We start from the raw sequence: 17,670 nt of genomic DNA, 5'->3' as shown, positions 1-17,670 counted from the left end.
GTTCAAATTTTAGTTCCTCACTCAAAGATAATTTGTGCAAAAAATTAGCTTAATCGGAGATGTAAAAGTGACATAATGGTGGTCAAATTAATGAACGATCGTGGTTTTTCTAATGATCATCAAATGGGTAGATGAATTTCGATTTAGCCGATTTTTTGTACGGATGATCTTTGACTATGAACATAGAAAATGAACAGGTCAGATTGTTGAAATCACGTTGTGGTCTTCATAATTATGGAAACAATAATGTTTCAACGGGAAAGTTATTAGAATTATACTCTTCAAGTGTATTTATATGTAGAAGCTCACATATCGATCTTGTTTTCAACGATCCGAACCGTTTAAGTTTTAGTTCTCCACTCAAAGAGAATTCTTGCAAAAAATTAGCTTAATCGAAGATATAAAAGTGATTTTTCTAAATGTAACGGTGGTCGAATTAATGAACGATCGTGGTTTTTCTAATGATAATCGAATGGGTAGATGAATTCCGATTTAGCCGATTTTTTGTAAGGATGATCTTTGACTATGAAAATAGAAAATGAACGATTCAGATCGTTGAATTAATGAAATGACGATTGTAGTTTAATAACTTTAATTATATTTGTATTATAAAAGTTGTATATACACATATACATTTATATTTTATTATACTTGTAATGTTGTATATAATTTTAAAAGTTTATTACTTTATTATTTATGGTATTACATAGTTTACACTATTACTATTTACTAACATTATAGTATTATATAATAACTTAATAAGCATATTAATAATTTATTATAGTAAACAAACAAAAAACCTATTAAATATGTTATGATTTCCAAATTGGGCTTTGGGCCGAGCTTTGGGCGGGCCTAAACGGGCCGGGCTTCGGGCGGCCCATGGGCTTCAAGGGGATGGCCCAAGCCCAACCCAAGAGACTTTCGGGCCGGGCCGGGCCGGCCCAATTTTCGAGCCAAATCAGGCTTCGGGCCTAATGGGCCGGGCGGGCTTCAGGTGGGCTTCGGGCCTTGGGCTTTTTGGTGAGGCCTAAGTAAAACTTCTATGTAACTAACGAGTATATATACTCATTGTCTAGCTCCCTCAACATGTGATCTAGTGGGTCAAGTGATCAAAGAGATAGACATATAAAATGCATCAATTTATGAATCGCTCTCATCACGTGTAAGTCATTTGTAAGGTGGTACACAACAATGATGCATTATCAACATGAATCGCTCTATTTTCATCTATCACATGTAATTTTCATTCGACAATATCATGCTGTAATGAGATACATAGTTTCTGAAACTTAGGCCCCACCATTTTTCATGCTTCGCCATGAGAGAGAGGCCCCATCAATTTTCATGCATCACCATGAGAGAGAGAGAGAGAGAGAGAGAGAGAGAGAGAGAGAGAGAGAGAGAGAGAGAGAGAGATTGCTATACATGAAGGCTACTGAAAATTTACAGTAAAATCCACACCATCAATTTCCAAAAGTCCCTAATTCAAACCATCTCTGCTCAACCCTCAGCTAAATTCTCTTCAGTACAATAACGTACTGAAAACAAAAAATGAAAAAATGGGTACCAGAAATTCCAGCCCACCACCACGACAGCCTGCATCAAAACATTCATTTAAAATGTTTAAGACATTTTGTGGAAATAAATCCGGAGAGAATGGGAGCAAAAATTCTTCCACAATCGGTAGGTGTATTCTCAAATGCATCATTTCAAATAGACATACTGAATATTAAAAGGAAAAAAATGTGCCAGAAAAACAGAGTATAAAAATTCCAGCATCAACAATGTTATTTCTTAAAATTGAAATGTAACACTGCACATTGGATAGAAGACCATGGTAAAGTCGAATACAAGTATGTTAAGCACCTTCCACTAATTTCATTTTCACATAACAAACGGCTTCTTGACACACTTTACTTTCATTTGCTTTTTCTTTTTCAATGTCATTATGTTTCTCCATTTCACTTTATGACTGTTACGCACATTATAATTTAAACCCAAAACAGGAAATTCACAATAGCCAGCAATCGCACTATGCAATAACATACCAGGATTTTTAAAAGTCTCCGACGTTGGTAATGCAGGCAATGACATCTCTGCAAAATAGAGTAGCAGCCATGAGGACATGGATTTCATATAAAAAGGAAAATGCACTATTTTCTCAGTAGAATTTATTGCATAGTAGGACCATGAAGGAAAAAAGAAACCAAAATTATTCTTAACCAATCAGTTACCAGGCCCACAAAGGGACACCGATGAAATTGAGGATGATGAAGGCCATGGTGCTGCAATGTTGTCACTTAAATCACATGTAAAGCTGTAGCCTGTTAAATTGTCAAACATCATATCTGCAGGTAAGCTTCGAAGTAGGCACCCTGCATTTGAGCAAAAACAAAAATTAACAGCTTCATAAAAACAATATTATCAACTCCTTTCACACTCAAGGGAATTATTTTTTAATTGCCTGTCAAGTACATATAAGGGAACACAAAAGTGAACCTCACACTCTAGAACAAAGTGGCCCACAAAAATGCTCAGAATAACTTTTTGCTTAAACACAAAGCATGCAAATTCCCAGATGCAGTGCTCTGTGGAAAATAACTACTGGAAATTATGAAACTATTCACAATGCTAAAGCATGACACTGAATATCAAACATCAAAGATGAATATAATAAATAAATAGAAGCAAACAGGGTAAAAAACAATAGAATACCTTGGCCATATGCTGCTCCAGTGCCCACATAGATCCAGAAAAGAAAAAAATAGATCAGATATTATTAAAGTAACAAAAGAGGCAGAAAGTAAAGGACATATAGCAGGAAATGTACCTTGAATGCTAAAGTCTTTCAAGTCAACATCACAAAGATCATAAATATTTGTCATTACCCCGCCTTTCCTCAACATGGACCCAAACACTGTAGCACATATTATAGCTTGTCTATTTGTAATTAACATTTGCTTTTGTATTCCCGCAATGTAAGTGTTCAATGAGCTACAGCAGGAAGGACTGGGGGCAGCAACATTGCGACATGCTTTAATTACTTCTGAAGGCTGCTTAAAATCCAAAGGACAAACTGCACATGCGAGAGTTAATTTCATGAGAGACGGCGCAAGTCAAAAACATTTAAAAAGTAATAATCACACTGTTAAACGTATAAAATTGATCAGGAGGAAATAAGATGCACATAGTTCACTGACAAGTTAAAGAAATAGAATAATTAATAAAACTTGAAACTCCAGAAAAGTGGGTAAACACATAAAAAGTTTCATCATTTTCTGTTTGTGAAGCTGGGTCACCACGATTTCTCTATACTCCAGAATGGATGTGGAGTTTCACATCCCACAATTGCTAGTTCCTTGTTTACAATTAGCACCCATAATACTAACCACCATATTTACAAAAATCAAAAAATAAAAAATAAATGCTCCCACACTAATTCACTAAAATTCTTGACAAAAAAAAAAAAACAATAATTCACTAAAACCCAGCCCATAATTTGGATGCTTCATGAATTTGGTAATCAGAGAATCAATATAACTTCTTTCCAGGTCCACTTGTCTTTATGTTAGCCTAGTCCAGTTAGTGGAACTGCCATTCAAAATACAACCAACTTCTAGATTTTTCATACAAATATGGCATAATACAGCACATGTATCTCAAGCTATTTCTCAAGACCGAACACTAATCACATTTCACTGTTAAATATAAACATATGATTAAATAGGAATAAAATTAGGAACAATAAGTGTTAGGAAGCAAACTAATGATAGGTTACCACTAAGAACTGGTGAAAATTAACAGAACTTAAAACCATTATCCAGCAAAGGACCAAATGAAAATGGTAAATATTAGGGATGGGAGTCCCGCACGGACCATAAAAGGTAAGACAGGAAATCAATACTATGATTCATAAAAGGAAAAAAAAAAAAAAAAACAGTACCAAATACTGATTTTTTTTTTTTCCTTTTCCTTCAATTATTCGATTTACAGAGAATATATCCTTTTCTTTCTTTTTGCTTTTAAATTTCAGATTGCAATAAATGGAGGAACCCCACTTACTGCATCTGTAGTTTTTGTGTGTTCCTCATTTCTTCATTTCCCACCACCAAACATTGGGTTAAAAAAAATCAGAAATAAAATTATTGAAGCTGATGTCACATAATAATAGTGAGGGAAATGCAAACAAGTTATTACATGTTGCTATCATATCCATCAACATCATAATTTTTGCATGATCAAAAAATGCTCAACAACAATATGCCAGAGAGAAAAAAAAAAAAATTAACTTCACAAGAAATTAGATGTTAAAGCCAAAGTGCATAAAGTCTAAAATAAAAAATTGCTCATAGCATACTTTAACACTGTACCTTTGTTTACTTTGCAGGCAGATAATATTCGAAATGCAGTATTAGCAGCATCTGACGAGAGTTTCCTTGAAAGATATGTAAAAACCACTCCTTTACAGTCACTTAGAGTATCAATATGATTAAGCTCACCCACCAAATTTTTATTCTCATTCATCGTCAATTGTTTTCCTGAAATCTGAAGTGCAGCATTCATAATTGCAGGCTGGCAGATTGGTCTGCAGCACTCTTTAAGAGGATCAACAGTTGTGCAGGCCTCCAGTAATCTGCTTGTATTTACTGTTTTTTCGAACGCATCGATGTCCTTCACTGGACAGGACCCACCTGTAAGATTTGATGAATTTATGGAGCAAAGTGTAGGTATTGTACTGTTTGCACCCCTACTGGCTAAGATAGAGATAATATCTGTAAAACAATCAGTCGCAGACGAATTTTGCAAAACCAACTTATCAGAGTTGAAGCTGTGGAGACCCTGGATGATGTGGATCAAACTACTAAACTGTGGACAACATATTACATTTCCTACAATTGCTGCCAAAGGTTGAGAACAATCAGATGCTGTTTTTTCCATGATACTCGATATGGCAGAGAAATTTACAGGACATTTCCCAGTTAAAACAGGCTCATATCTGGTCGGAAACGTTGGGTACATTGGTGGAAAAGCTTCATCAGGATCTGGGTAATGTGGAATAACAGCAGGTGATATTTCTATGGGACCAAAGAGTCCACTCGTAGGTGCTTTAGCTAGCTCTGGAATTTTAGAAACATGACTTCCCTCAAAGACCGTCTGCAATGCCACAGCATCTTGAAAACGGGATAACCAGATAAAGAATAATAATAACTGACAGCACAAAGAACCTGCAACCACATATAAGCCCGCCTTAACCAAATGAGTAGAAAGGACATATTACTTCTTGCCTAAAGAAAGTAATGCAATGACAATAATAGACAATGAACATGTATCTTGAACTGAAATACATGCATTTGTGTGTATGAGAGGGAGAGAAGGAGAGACAGATTTTTGGTCAAATCGGGACTACATCCATTAGCTTATTTAGTACACATCAGCACCCATTCACCCTAAGGGAGAATACCGCATGAATCAACCTTAGCGAGCAATATATTATTATATCATGCCGGCCAACCAAGCTAAATTATGCCCCTTTACCTAAATATGGAATACATGTGCAGAAGCATCTCCATCACTTATTTTTTAACTAATAAACCATGTAAGGTTACTGTGCCTTTTGTGTTCACATATATACCCTTTGCCACCAAAAGAAAACAAAAAAGAAGAAGCAGAAACAAGGGACATTCTGAGATATATGCACCAGGACTATCACAGAACGTAGTGATTATGATTAGATTCTAGGGGGACATGCAGTAGGTATCCAAGTAGTTAATTCCTTTAAAACTGGATAAGTTCACTCCAAATTTGGAATATTTAACCATGAAAAAATAATTGTTAAACCATTGCATGTTCTTGTTGGCCAAGATGCTAATAATAACTACAGAAACCTACATTGCAAGTTTTAGAATTACTTAAAAGATAAAGTAAAGAATTAATTTAAGGGATATGTGTGATTCTTATTTAATTGTCGTATCAGCACTACACTAGTGAATGGGAGTACAATATATATCACCACAAAATAAGCAATTAATACAATAAAAGAACCAAACTTATACTTGTAGAAGCACTGGCATTTCCCATCTTTTTGCTCCATCCTACTTTAGAATTCCTAGCAAGCTAGGTAGAATGAATGACAAACATACCTTTGAGATGGCTAACAGTCTGAAAGCAGTCCATATCTCCCTTAGCCCCCTGGTACCATTGAGATTCACATAAGTAAATGGTAAAGTAGTTGGTGATATGCCCAAAAATAGCTCACGTCAATGTAGCAACATCTGTGCCACCTCCAAGCATCAGCAGATGCATAAGGGAACATCATTAACTCCTATAGAATACAGATAAAAACAGATAACATGCATTAATTAGTAAAGAGATGGCACCTATAAAAGAAACACTTAAGTATCAAAACAAAATTAAATCTGTGAGACCCAAAAGAAAAATAGAATCTGCCACTTGAGTGCTAAAATCAATCTTTGCGATTAGGTTATCTGCACGAAAACTAGAGCATATACAAGTACTGACCGAGGCTTTTCCTTTATCCTTTGGGTGCTAAGCTCAGAATTATCAGAAATATTATACAAATCTACCTGTTCTAGAATACACAACCACAAACCCAGATCACATAAAACCCAATTTGCACTTGCAACTTTACAAGTGAGCCTAATATTGCTGTGTCTACTGTAGCAATTCAAGGTGAATTCTTTCACTCTTCAGAAACCAAAGCATACGAAGATAAACCACCTAAATTTTCAGGTCTCGGCAAAGAAGCTGATGACAGATCATGAGATGAATTTTTTTATTTTTTGAAAAAAGATTAAAACTGAAGATACCCAGAGAGGATGTATCTGAGATATCACTCACAGAGTGAAATAGAGAACAAATGTAGCTCAGAAATCCCATCCAAATTTACTTTTTTTAACCCTCATTTTGGTAGCTAGAAAGGGAAAGAAAAGTACAGGAAAGGAACAAAATTCAGAAACAAAACATAAGCTTCACATCTATCTTATTTAGAAAACAAAAAAATTGAAGAAAAAAAAATACTACACCCAAAAGTTGGCATTTTTTTTTTTTCTTCTAGTACCTGAAGATGTTGAACCCATAGAACATAATTCTAGTGAAAGATTAAAAGGTTTTTCTGGTTAGGGATCGGCAACCCTAGCAAGCTTGCATGGTTTTCGGGTCGATCGGGGTGCAAAAACGAGTCGATAAGGAAACCTAAGAGGGAGCGGAGAAGAGCTGAGCTGAGCTGAGCTGAGCTGAACTGAAAAGTCTGAAATGGTGGGTGTCTCCGACAGTGTTTTATTTACCGCTGAAATTGGGGGGTGGATGAAGTGGACGACAGTAGACTTTTTTTTTTCGGCCACTGGACGACAGTAGTCTAACTTTGCCATTTCCGAATCTAACCATTTGACCCGGAACCGGGGTTTTTAATCCGGGTTAAACTTGACCCGAATTGTTTGCACAGGCACCAATGCACCATATAGAAAGACATTTATTTATGGGACAATTTTATGTGGACCCTGAAGTTTGAGCTTATTCCCTTTGGCCCCTCTTACTTTTAGTTTATTACTCGTACACTTTTTACTTGTAGTTTATTACTTTCCAAGGCTTGATAGCTTCTGAAATTAATTAAAATGACGTAAGTTTAGTTTGTTACCTTCAACGACATGGACAACTAAATTTCGTAATAATAATAATAATTTTCGCATGTTTTAGGCTCGTGCAAATGGTCATTAGATCGTGAATCAATCGACATAGGTACCGACCAATTCTTCTACCTTATTTTTCATTTGAATCTTAATATTTTTAGGGTTGATTAGGATTTCTTTTAGTGTGTTTAAGATGTTTTAAAGGATTTATTTATTATTTAAAATAAACGTTAGTATATTTTATTGAGGATATATATATTGTAATTGTAGTTGCAATTGGGATTAGTGTGAATCGTTAGATCAACATGAAGCTAGAGTCATCAATTAAGGCTACTTTATGTCCTGAAAGATGTAAAAAAACAAAACATGTCATTTTAGGTAACAAAATATGTTGTCTAACCCTTTTTGTTAAGGGATCATAAGCAATTAGAGAAGGAAGATCTACCAACTAATCATAATGATTATGTTTATAGATAAAATGGAAGGTTTCATAAGGTTAATTAGTTTTGGAAAACCAAAGGGCTTGAATTTGTGTATAAGATTAGGTTTTGGTATACTTTGTCTGGTGTATCTTTTCTTTCACTATGGATCACTATTTGGAAACAAATTTTTTTTTTTTTAAAAGGACACGTACTTTGGGATCGATCCTATTTTAGGATACCCATTTGGGTTTGTATTAGTCTAGAAAACATATTTAGGATTTGTGTTATTTTGAAACAATCCGTTAACTCCGTTACATTTTCTGTTAAAAATAAACCACATGTCACACAAGTACCTATTTTTAAGGGGCAAAATTGACAATTCACCTATATATTTAAAAAAAAAATACTGAAAAACTAAAAAAAAAAAAAAAAAAAAACCCAGCTCCTCTTCCCCACCAAGCCTCTCCCCCCACCCAGCCCGCCCCACCATTCCCCTCCACCTAACCCGCTCCACCACCTCCCCCTTCCCCACTCAGTCCGCCCCACCACCTCCCCCTCCCCCTCCCACACCCGGCCAGCCCAGTCCTACTCAACCACCACCGCTGCCTCAAAACAACCACTGGTGCAGCCTCTCGAACCCCCACACTGAAACTTGGGAATACGACGAACAAGCCTCAGAATATCCTCATCGCCCTCATCGAAACAACGACACTCCTTCACATCGAGAACCTCAAGCTTTTCACAGCCCTGCAAAATCATCACCAGATCAGCCCTCGCGATCTTCGCCTTCCTTAAGCACAAGTACTTCACCTTCGGCATGAAGTTCACAATCGTCACCGCCTGGTTGTTCCCAATCCACCCATTTGACACGTGGAGCCTGAGAAAATTCTTGCAGTTCTTGCCGACGTGCTCAAGTATAGCTTCCACAACGCTGGTGTAGTGAGTAACCCTTCTGGGAAGCTTGAGAAATTGGGTGTTTCCTACCCCACCACACAGCCCTGTCCCACCTAGCCTACTCCACCACTTCTTGGAGACCAGCGAGCTCCCTCACCGCTCCAGGGGTGGGTACAGTGAAGATAGAGAGAGAAAGTGACAGAGAGATAGAGAGAGAAAGAAAGAGATAGAGAGATAGAGGAAGAAAGGAAGAGATGGAGAGAGAGGGGAGGGTGAGCCGTCGCTGGAGGTAGGTTGGGGCTGGTGGCTGCGACATCTTTTTTTTTTTTTTAAATTCTTTTTGTTTTTGTTTTCAATTTAATCTTTTATGTTTAATATTTTTAGTTTTTTTTTTTAGAATTAATATTTTTCAGTTTTAATGTTGTTTAATTTTAATGTTGTTTAGTTTTAATCTTTTATAATTCCAAAAAAATTAGTTTTAAATATTTTGATTTAATTTTTAGTATTAATCTTTTTACTTTTTTAGTTTTAATATTTATTAAGTTAGAAATTGAATTAAAATTTTATTTAATATGATCCAAATTATGTCTCATTTGGACGGAAAATGTAACGGAGTTGACGAATTATCCCCTAATAACACAAACTCTAAATATGTGTCCTACACTAATACAAACCCAAATAGGTGTTCTAAAATAGATTGCCTCCAAAGTACGTGTCATTTTTAAAAAATTTTCCCTTTGGAAACATCCTAATTCAGCATTGCTCCATCTTTTATTTTTTTTAGCCAGTGTGCATTGCTTACCCTTATCTCCAAAATAATGTACGTTTGTGTTTTGTTAAGGCTCTATAATGATGTTGTTAGTTTTGGATTATGTGCTGTTAAGGTATATTATGCTCTCTTAGCATACGCTCGGTGCATGCAAATAGACTTCTTTTATTGTGCATTCAAGACAAGAACGTGACATTTAAGGGGAAGAAACTACAACTATTTTTCAAAGGAGACGATTTTCACACTCCACAAATCTCCATTTACACTCCTTTCATTTTTATATATTTTTTATATTATTTTATATTATTTTTTTAAAATTTACCCCTAATGCCTTCTACTTTCTTGAATGCATTGATGTATGCCTGTAAAATGTGCAGAGCTGGCCCAGCCCTAGGAAAGCAAGGCCAGGCCGTTGTCGGCCCTGGGCTTTTTTGGTTCTAATGGTTGGAAGGGCCGGGCCGACCCTATTACATATAGACTACGCCCAGGCCTTCCACTAAGGCCTCAAAATCTTCGGGCCTATGGCCGCGCCATTGGGTCGAGCCCCTTTGGCTTTACAATTTGGCTATTTTTGTCATACCTCAATCCAGATTAAAAGTAAATTTCGAATTAAGAAGTGAATCATATTCTAATTATAGAATTAACTTTTATAACAAGAATGTAACTAAGGAAAATAAAATAAAAAGAAAAGAACTTCATACTATTATTATACCACAAACTGAATTCAAGCTTAATATACAAAATGAACTCCAACTTGGTTTATGCCTACTCACAATAACTACTCTCAGTCGGTTTCATAGTACTTTGCGTCTCTATACCTGCAAGGTCTAAGAGGAGGTGAGCACCAACCGCTCAGTAGAGACGTACGACCTTATCATGCAGAATTGATTAAACTGAAGCTCAGTGACAACACACAACAGATGCATATAATAATGCATAAGGGTGAGAGAGAGAGAGAGAGAGAGAGAGAGAGAGAGAGAGAGCGAGCTCAAACTGAGAGCGGCGGATGAGTCTCCTTGCAGATGGGTCTCCTTCTGATTTTTTAGGGTTCATTGTGTTTTTGTGGGAGGATGAAAGCAAAGTGTCGAGAAATGGGTGTGGGAATTCTTGCCCCAATGGCTTAGAGGCAGGGGGAGAGTGAGGCATAAGAGTGTTGTTGAATTCTAGCCCCAAACAAATTAAAGTCAACTTAGTCGGGCAAACCATAACTGACCCGTATCTCAACCGAAAAAGTCGGATGTCGGACTAGCAACCGACCCATATTATTTGGTCGGTTATTTAGTCGATATGCAACCGACTCGACCCATTCCCAGTCCTAGATAAAATGATGTTTGTGATCGAGATATTTTTTACATGCTATAATATATTATATATAACCTTAATTAGGAGCAACATGGTAGTAACAATTACATATCATTGTACTTCACTTTTCTCATCAATGAAGTAGTCTTCGAGCTTTAGTCAAAAAATATTTATTACCAAAATTTTAAACCAATCTATTAATTTACGCCTTATAAATATACGAGAAACTGCATGATCGAGTCAGACTATGTGCATGGCAATTTACACAAGACGTGACTATGTGTATAGACCATGTACATACGCATCAATATATATATTTTTTCGGTTATAATACATGCCATACAAATTAATTTTCTATTGAAAAAAATGCTAGTAAACTTTCTTATAAGAACTTAAGCTTTAAATTTCAATGGATTTGAGTGGCCAAAAAAGTTCAATAGATTTTTAATGATTAGATCAAAAATTTAATTTATGATAGCTAATTAATGTTCTTGAAATATTGGATTGATATTTTATTCTTTGCATAACAAGTATCAAATTTTGTTTTTGGAATTTACAATAACAGTTTCTATTATTTGCATAACAATTCTCTTGTTTGGGAATGTGAGATACAAGGCTAGATTAGTAGCAAAGGGCTATGCACATAAAGAAGGTATTGACTACAATAAGGTATTTTCTCCTGTTGTGAAGCATTTTCGATTCGCATTTTGTTAGTCTTGGTTGCACAGTTTGATCTTGGGTTGGCTCAACTTCATGTCAAGATTGCATTCTTACATAGTAATTTGAAGGAAGAAATTTATATGCCTTAACCAAAGGGATTTAGAATTGCTAAGAAGGAAAATTGGGAATGTAAACTGTGAAAATCATTGTATGGTTTGAAACAATCTCCAAGGCAGTGGTATAAGTGGTTTGATGGGTTTATGAAAGGTCAGAAGTACAAAAGAAGTCACTATGACCATTGTGTCTATTTTTGCAAGCTACAAGATGGAACCTTCATCTACTTGCTCTTATATGTTGATGACATGGCTATAGCTTCTAAGAGCAAGGTGGAGATTGAAAACTTGAAGACTCAGTTGAGTAGAGAATTTGAGATGAAGGATTTGGGAGAAGCTAAGAAGATATTCGGTATGAAAATTGAAAGAGATAGAAGTAAAGGCAAAGTTTGGATTTCACAAAAGCAGTATTTGAAGAAGGTACTACAATGTTTTGGCATAAATGATGAATCAAAATCTGTAAGTACACCTGTTGCCTCTTATTTCAAACTTAGTGCTTCTTTGTCTTCAAGCACAGATGATGAGTATGACTACATGGCAAAAGTTTCTTATGCTAATGCAGTTGGTAGTTTGATGTGTGCCATGGTGTGTACTAGGCCTGACATTTCACAAGCTATGAGTATTGTTAGCAGGTAAATGCATAACCTAGGTAAAGGGCATTGGAATGCTGTGAAATGGATTATGGGGTATATTTTGGGTACTGTGGATGTTGGTTTATTGTTTCAGCAGGATAATTCTATTGGTCAATGTGTTGTTGGATATGTGGACTCTGATTACGCAGGTGTTTTGGATAAGTATAGGTCCACTACAGGATTTGTGTTTACTCTTGCTTGTGGACCGATGAGTTGGAGATAGACTTTGCAATCTACAGTTGCTTTATTTAGAACTGAAGCAGAGTACATGGCAGTAACATAGGCCATAAAGGAAGCTAATTGGCTTCATTGGTTGCCTGATGACTTGGGAGTTCCACAAGATCATGTGGATGTCCATTATGATAGTCAGAGTTCTATTTATTTAGTAAAGAATCAAGTTCATCATGCACGTACAAAACACATTGATGTGAGGTTTTATTTCATTTGTGAAATCATTAATAAAGGGGAGATACTTCTTCAGAAGATTGGAATGGCTGACAATCCTGCTTATAAGTGACCAAGCCTATTCCGAGGCACAAGTTCAAGCATTTATTGGACTTGATTAGTGTTTGTAGCATTTGAGTTGCCCTACGGGGTTTTGGGGAGACGACAGTTGATTGATGGAAATTCTACTTTTTAAAGTACGTCGGGTACAATTATCGCCAAGGTAGAGATTTGATGTTTTTGGCTTCTAATTAGACCCACTTGTTGGTTTGCCCTAAAGTTGTTCAGGCCATAATTGTTTGGAGTGACTTCAATTATGCCACATCACCCTTTGGAGTGAATAGGCAGCCTTAAGCTTGTTTCAGTTGAGAATACAAGGCTTCCAAAAGAAGCTTTATGGTTATTCTATTGTGAGAGCAGCAAACAGAGAGTTAGAGAGGGTTGGGTAGTTGCAACCGCGTGCACAAAGAGATAAAGGAGAAAAGCCATATTTCCTTGGCTTGTGAGGTGTAATCTGCAACGTACTATTACAAAGAGATTAATTCTCTTATCTTTCTCTTGTTGTTTGTAAGTGAGTGAGATCATTGGGTGTATTTGCGGCTTATGGTGTGTGAGATTCAAACACTTTTTGTAAACTCTCTATTTATAGTGGAATTTCATATATCGTCTCCCAAAGTGGATGTGGCTCAGTTATATTGACTGAGTGAACTGCTATAAATCTTGGTATCTCTTGTTGGTTGATATTGCTTTCTTCATCTTGTGCCTTGGTTTTATTGGATTCATATCATACTGTCTTATTGGATATTGCCTTTGGCATTAGTGATTGCTATATTAATTTGTTAGGCTTGCGCACAACATAGGGGGTATAGGTATGTGTAAGTAGAATAATCAAGACAAATATAAAATAAATATTCAAAATGGAGAATCATGACATCACTTGGAGAGGCATTGTGTTTGTTGCTTAGCTTCTCCCTTACGGTCTTAAATGGAAGATTGGTTTTGGGAGTGCCACAGTCTTCTGAGGATAGCAACGTATTAGTGAATACTTGAGGATGGATGAGATATTGATAGACAACACAGTTTAAGAAATTAAAAAAGACTTGAAGAGTTGTGAGCTTGGCCGTGGCATGGCATGGTACGAGAAGGACGAATGGGCCAAAATCAAATAGACCGAGCCGACACAACACAACCCTTTTGACACCTCCAGTGACAACCATTGTCGATTGTGTTTCAACCTTTTATCATAATACTAGGAGCTAGAAGTATTGCATGATGATATAACAATTAGGTACCAGTACTGTGGTTATATACATTTTGTGCCTTATAAATTTTTGAAATTCCAAGGGTGGCTAGTCTTGCCATATGCGACTAGAAAGCTGGTCTTCAATCGAGTTGTGCTTAAGAACCATATATGGGGTTCTCCTGAGTCCTGACAGATTTAATTCCCAAGCTGATCAACTTAATTTCAATTTGGTTGGAGGAGGGGCCTTGTGGCTAATTAGTTCCTAACAATCAAGCTGATCTGGATGTTTCTTGGCCCGGTGCCTTTCTATAAAAGAAAAAGAAATTAATATTATTAATTTTGGAAAATAAGGAATTTCTTTATTATAGATATTTAGAAAATTGTACATGATCCAAAATAAACTTTTAAAATGAACATTAATTTGCTTATTTTCCAATGAAATTGATATGTATAGAACAAAATAAAATACTATTATCATGAACTCTTTTTAACAACTATAATATATAAAAACCAAAAGTGACTAGAAACAGTGATAAAAATGATATTGGTGATTGTAATATCTTTTAAAGAAAATTTTAGCAAAATGACTCCAACTATACCCCTATTTTCAGTTGAGGATTCCATTTTCACTTTACTTCAATTAAGAATTATTATTTTTTAAGTGTTTCAATCAAGAATATTCTATCAACTCCGTCAAATTTTTTGTTAAAAAATGATCACGTGACCTGCACATGATTAGTTTGCAAGGGCATTTATGTCTTTTCATGCATTTAAAAAATAATTAAACAATTAAAAACAAGGCTAAAAAAAAGGCAGGGGCATTTATGACTTTTTCTCTTTCTGCTTTTTCTCTCTTTTCTCTCCCGCACTCTTTCTCTTCTCTCCCGCAAACACCCATGTCGACCCCTTCACCACCGGCCCAGCCCTCCAGGCAGTTGTCCGGCGACCCAAAGGCCACCGGCGTGCTCCTCTCAGCCTAGCCGGCTGACCACCTCCATCCCACCTCCGTGCAACATAGTCACCTAAAGCCATGAAAACCCGCCGAAAAGCCTAGCCCCACCATTGCTTCTTTCGCCAATTCCAGCCACCTCCGGCCTCCGATCGACCCAAATTTTGGTGGGTTTTTTTTCCCCTCATCTTGAGCTTTAATTCCCCCTATGAAATTGTAGTTTACTTTTGAGTATTTGAGAAATTGTAGTTTAAATTTGAGTATTAATTTATTCCTTTTATGAAATTGTAGTCTAATTTTGAGTATTTGAGAAATTGAAATTTGGGGCATTGGAACCCCCATTTTGGGTTCCCTTTGAATGGTAGCTATGAGAAATGTTCTTGGATGATTTTTGGATAATTTTCACTCTAGGAACGTCCAATTGTTGATTCCAATTAGAAATTTCAAGAAATTTTGAGGATTGATGATTTTTGGGTATAGAGAGAGAGAGAGAGAGAGAGAGAGAGAGAGAGAGAGAGAAGAAGAAGAAGAAGAAGAAGAAGAAGAAGAAGAAGAGATGGGCAGCGCAGGTGGGGGGGGGGGGGGGGAAGTCGCCGGCGGTGGGGGGGTAAGGGTCGGTGGTGACTGGGTTTCAACTACTAGCTTGTTTTTTAAAAATTATTTATTTATTATAATTATAATTATTTTAGTTTTTTTTTTTTGTAATTAATTTTTAGTTGAAATGACGATTTTAGCCCAAAAAATTGGTCACATGCTTTGCACATGACCAATTTTTGACAGAAATTGTAACAGAATTAACGAAAATCTTTGATTGAAATACTTGAAAAATAATAATCCTAAATTGAAGCAAAGTGAAAATGAGATCCTCAATTAAAAATAGGGATATTGTTAGAGTCCTTTTGCTAAAATTTTCTCTATCTTATACTAAAATTTTCCCTATCTTTTACATGCTATTATATATAAGTGTATGAGTACTATGGTGATAACATGCATTTATATATTAAAGTAGTGATGGTGGATGGAAAGTTATAATATGTATTCAAGTTTTGGTTTATACTATGCAAACATATTAGTTATTTTCTTTTATACTTCACTTTTGCTCATTAATGAAGTGTTGCTTTCAAGCTTAAATTAAAAAATATATTTATTACGGAAAATCTGAATTAATGTTTCCATTAATTTATTTGATGTATAAATATGTAATGCATGAGCAAGACTGTGCGTACAGTGGTGTACGCAAGACGTGTGCATGGCCGTGTATGCAGGATGTGACTACGAGCATGTGGTTGTGTACGTATTAATAAAATTTAATTTGTTGTGGAATAAAGATATTTTGCCAATTGATTTTGAAATAGATGTCTAAATTTCTCATTTTCTGGGTTTGTTATGGTCTCCACTTAACCAAAAAAAAAAAAAAAAAAAAGATGCTCCTGAAATTTCTTAAAACATTTCGAGCTTTAAATTTTAATAAATTTGTTATATATGATTAGATCAAAAATGTTATTATAAACCAATTAATGTTGGTGCAACAGTTAATTATATATGCATTTGTATATTTATTTTCTGATCATCCTTTTTTGCAACTCATAACATTTGATATCATTAAAAACAAACTTAACCACACAATATGATACCACGATTTTACTGTATACAACAAGAATGATAATTACATTCTTCTTTGTGGTGTTGAAATTTAACATAATAGATACAACAAGAATGATAAATACATCTACAAGGCTTTTAAATACATGGTGTTGTGAAGAGTAACATGATGGAGTACTCAGAAGAACAGGAGAGTTGAAAGTATTCCATAAACATCTATTTTGGTAAATCGTTGATCCCAACTATTCAGGGAACCTTTTCCACCACCACCACCACCACTGCATTCAGGGAACAACAACAATGGGATACCAGACACAGTAACGACCCCTTTCTGCATACTATTAACACGGATAGTTCCATGGTTATCACCCAAATCGGACCTGACCATAAGATTTATCTGATCAAGGACCTCTAAACTATTTAGGTGAATTTGAGCTTTGCATCTTTTCTTTCTTTCTAGAGCTCAAGGAAACTTGACCCATAAACTCTGTTGCCCTTTCAAAACCTCTAGAATGAAGGAAAGATGCACCAACAGTTGGATTGATAGGAAACAAGTCAAGGGATTTCTCAAGAAAGGAGATTTGATGATGCATGGATGCTTTAAGGCATTAGTAGCCTTACAATGACTAAGCTCCACCTCATATACTCCTTAGAGTTAAGACCATTAGGAAAGGGCCTCTTGAGAAATTGCTGGTCTCCAACCACAACTGCATACCTGCATCCATGTAATCATGAAAAAGTGAGACCCACAATTTTCGCGTGTGCATTTTAGACAATTTCTAACATAAGTAACAAAAAAGAATATATTAAGAAACGTGAAATATAACAAATTGGAGAACCAAAAATAAGAATGGATGTATAATTTAGTAAACATTGCTATGATTAACTCATATGATGACCACATCTCTTCTCTATCTTTCGGATATAACATTAGTTATATATAGGATATTTGCATTCCTGATTACACTTCCAAATTTCCAATTTAAGCAAG

General features: G+C 35.8%; 1 protein-coding gene across 2 annotated transcripts; it reads right to left on the bottom strand.

Moving 5' to 3' along the window:
- Window positions 1-1,109: 1,109 nt before the first annotated feature.
- LOC147293233 (putative GPI-anchored protein At1g61900) lies at window positions 1,110-7,342 on the bottom strand. Of its 2 annotated transcripts, none has more exons than XM_086232500.1 (8): window positions 7,082-7,342; window positions 6,144-6,325; window positions 4,374-5,228; window positions 2,834-3,079; window positions 2,719-2,730; window positions 2,238-2,378; window positions 2,052-2,099; window positions 1,110-1,599 (listed from the first exon to the last, which is right to left on the bottom strand). In XM_086232500.1, exons 2-8 carry the CDS (start codon window positions 6,175-6,177, stop codon window positions 1,526-1,528), a joined length of 1,410 nt encoding a protein of 469 aa, XP_086088626.1. In that variant the 5' UTR covers window positions 6,178-6,325; window positions 7,082-7,342; the 3' UTR covers window positions 1,110-1,525. The 2 variants fall into 2 exon arrangements, 1 of the variants encoding a protein (XP_086088626.1); XR_015120401.1 differs by having other exon boundaries at window positions 1,508-1,599; window positions 2,227-2,378.
- Between the last annotated feature and the right edge of the window lie 10,328 nt (window positions 7,343-17,670).

This window comes from Dryas octopetala, chromosome 2 (assembly GCF_963921425.1).
Source record: "Dryas octopetala chromosome 2, drDryOcto1.1, whole genome shotgun sequence".
NCBI classification, from domain to species: Eukaryota; Viridiplantae; Streptophyta; class Magnoliopsida; order Rosales; family Rosaceae; genus Dryas; species Dryas octopetala.
This window is presented reverse-complemented; position numbering and strand designations above follow the sequence as displayed.

What these genes read in the sequence shown, in the direction of transcription:
- LOC147293233 (XM_086232500.1), bottom strand. Translation starts at nt 6,177, where the DNA reads ATGGACTGCTTTCAGACTGTTAGCCATCTCAAAG. An exon ending in GACTGTTAGCCATCTCAAAG is followed by an intron (nt 5,229 to 6,143) that starts GTATGTTTGTCA and finishes ATGTGGTTGCAG; the next exon opens with GTTCTTTGTGCTGTCAGTTA. An exon ending in TGCCTGCAAAGTAAACAAAG is followed by an intron (nt 3,080 to 4,373) that starts GTACAGTGTTAA and finishes TCGCATGTGCAG; the next exon opens with TTTGTCCTTTGGATTTTAAG.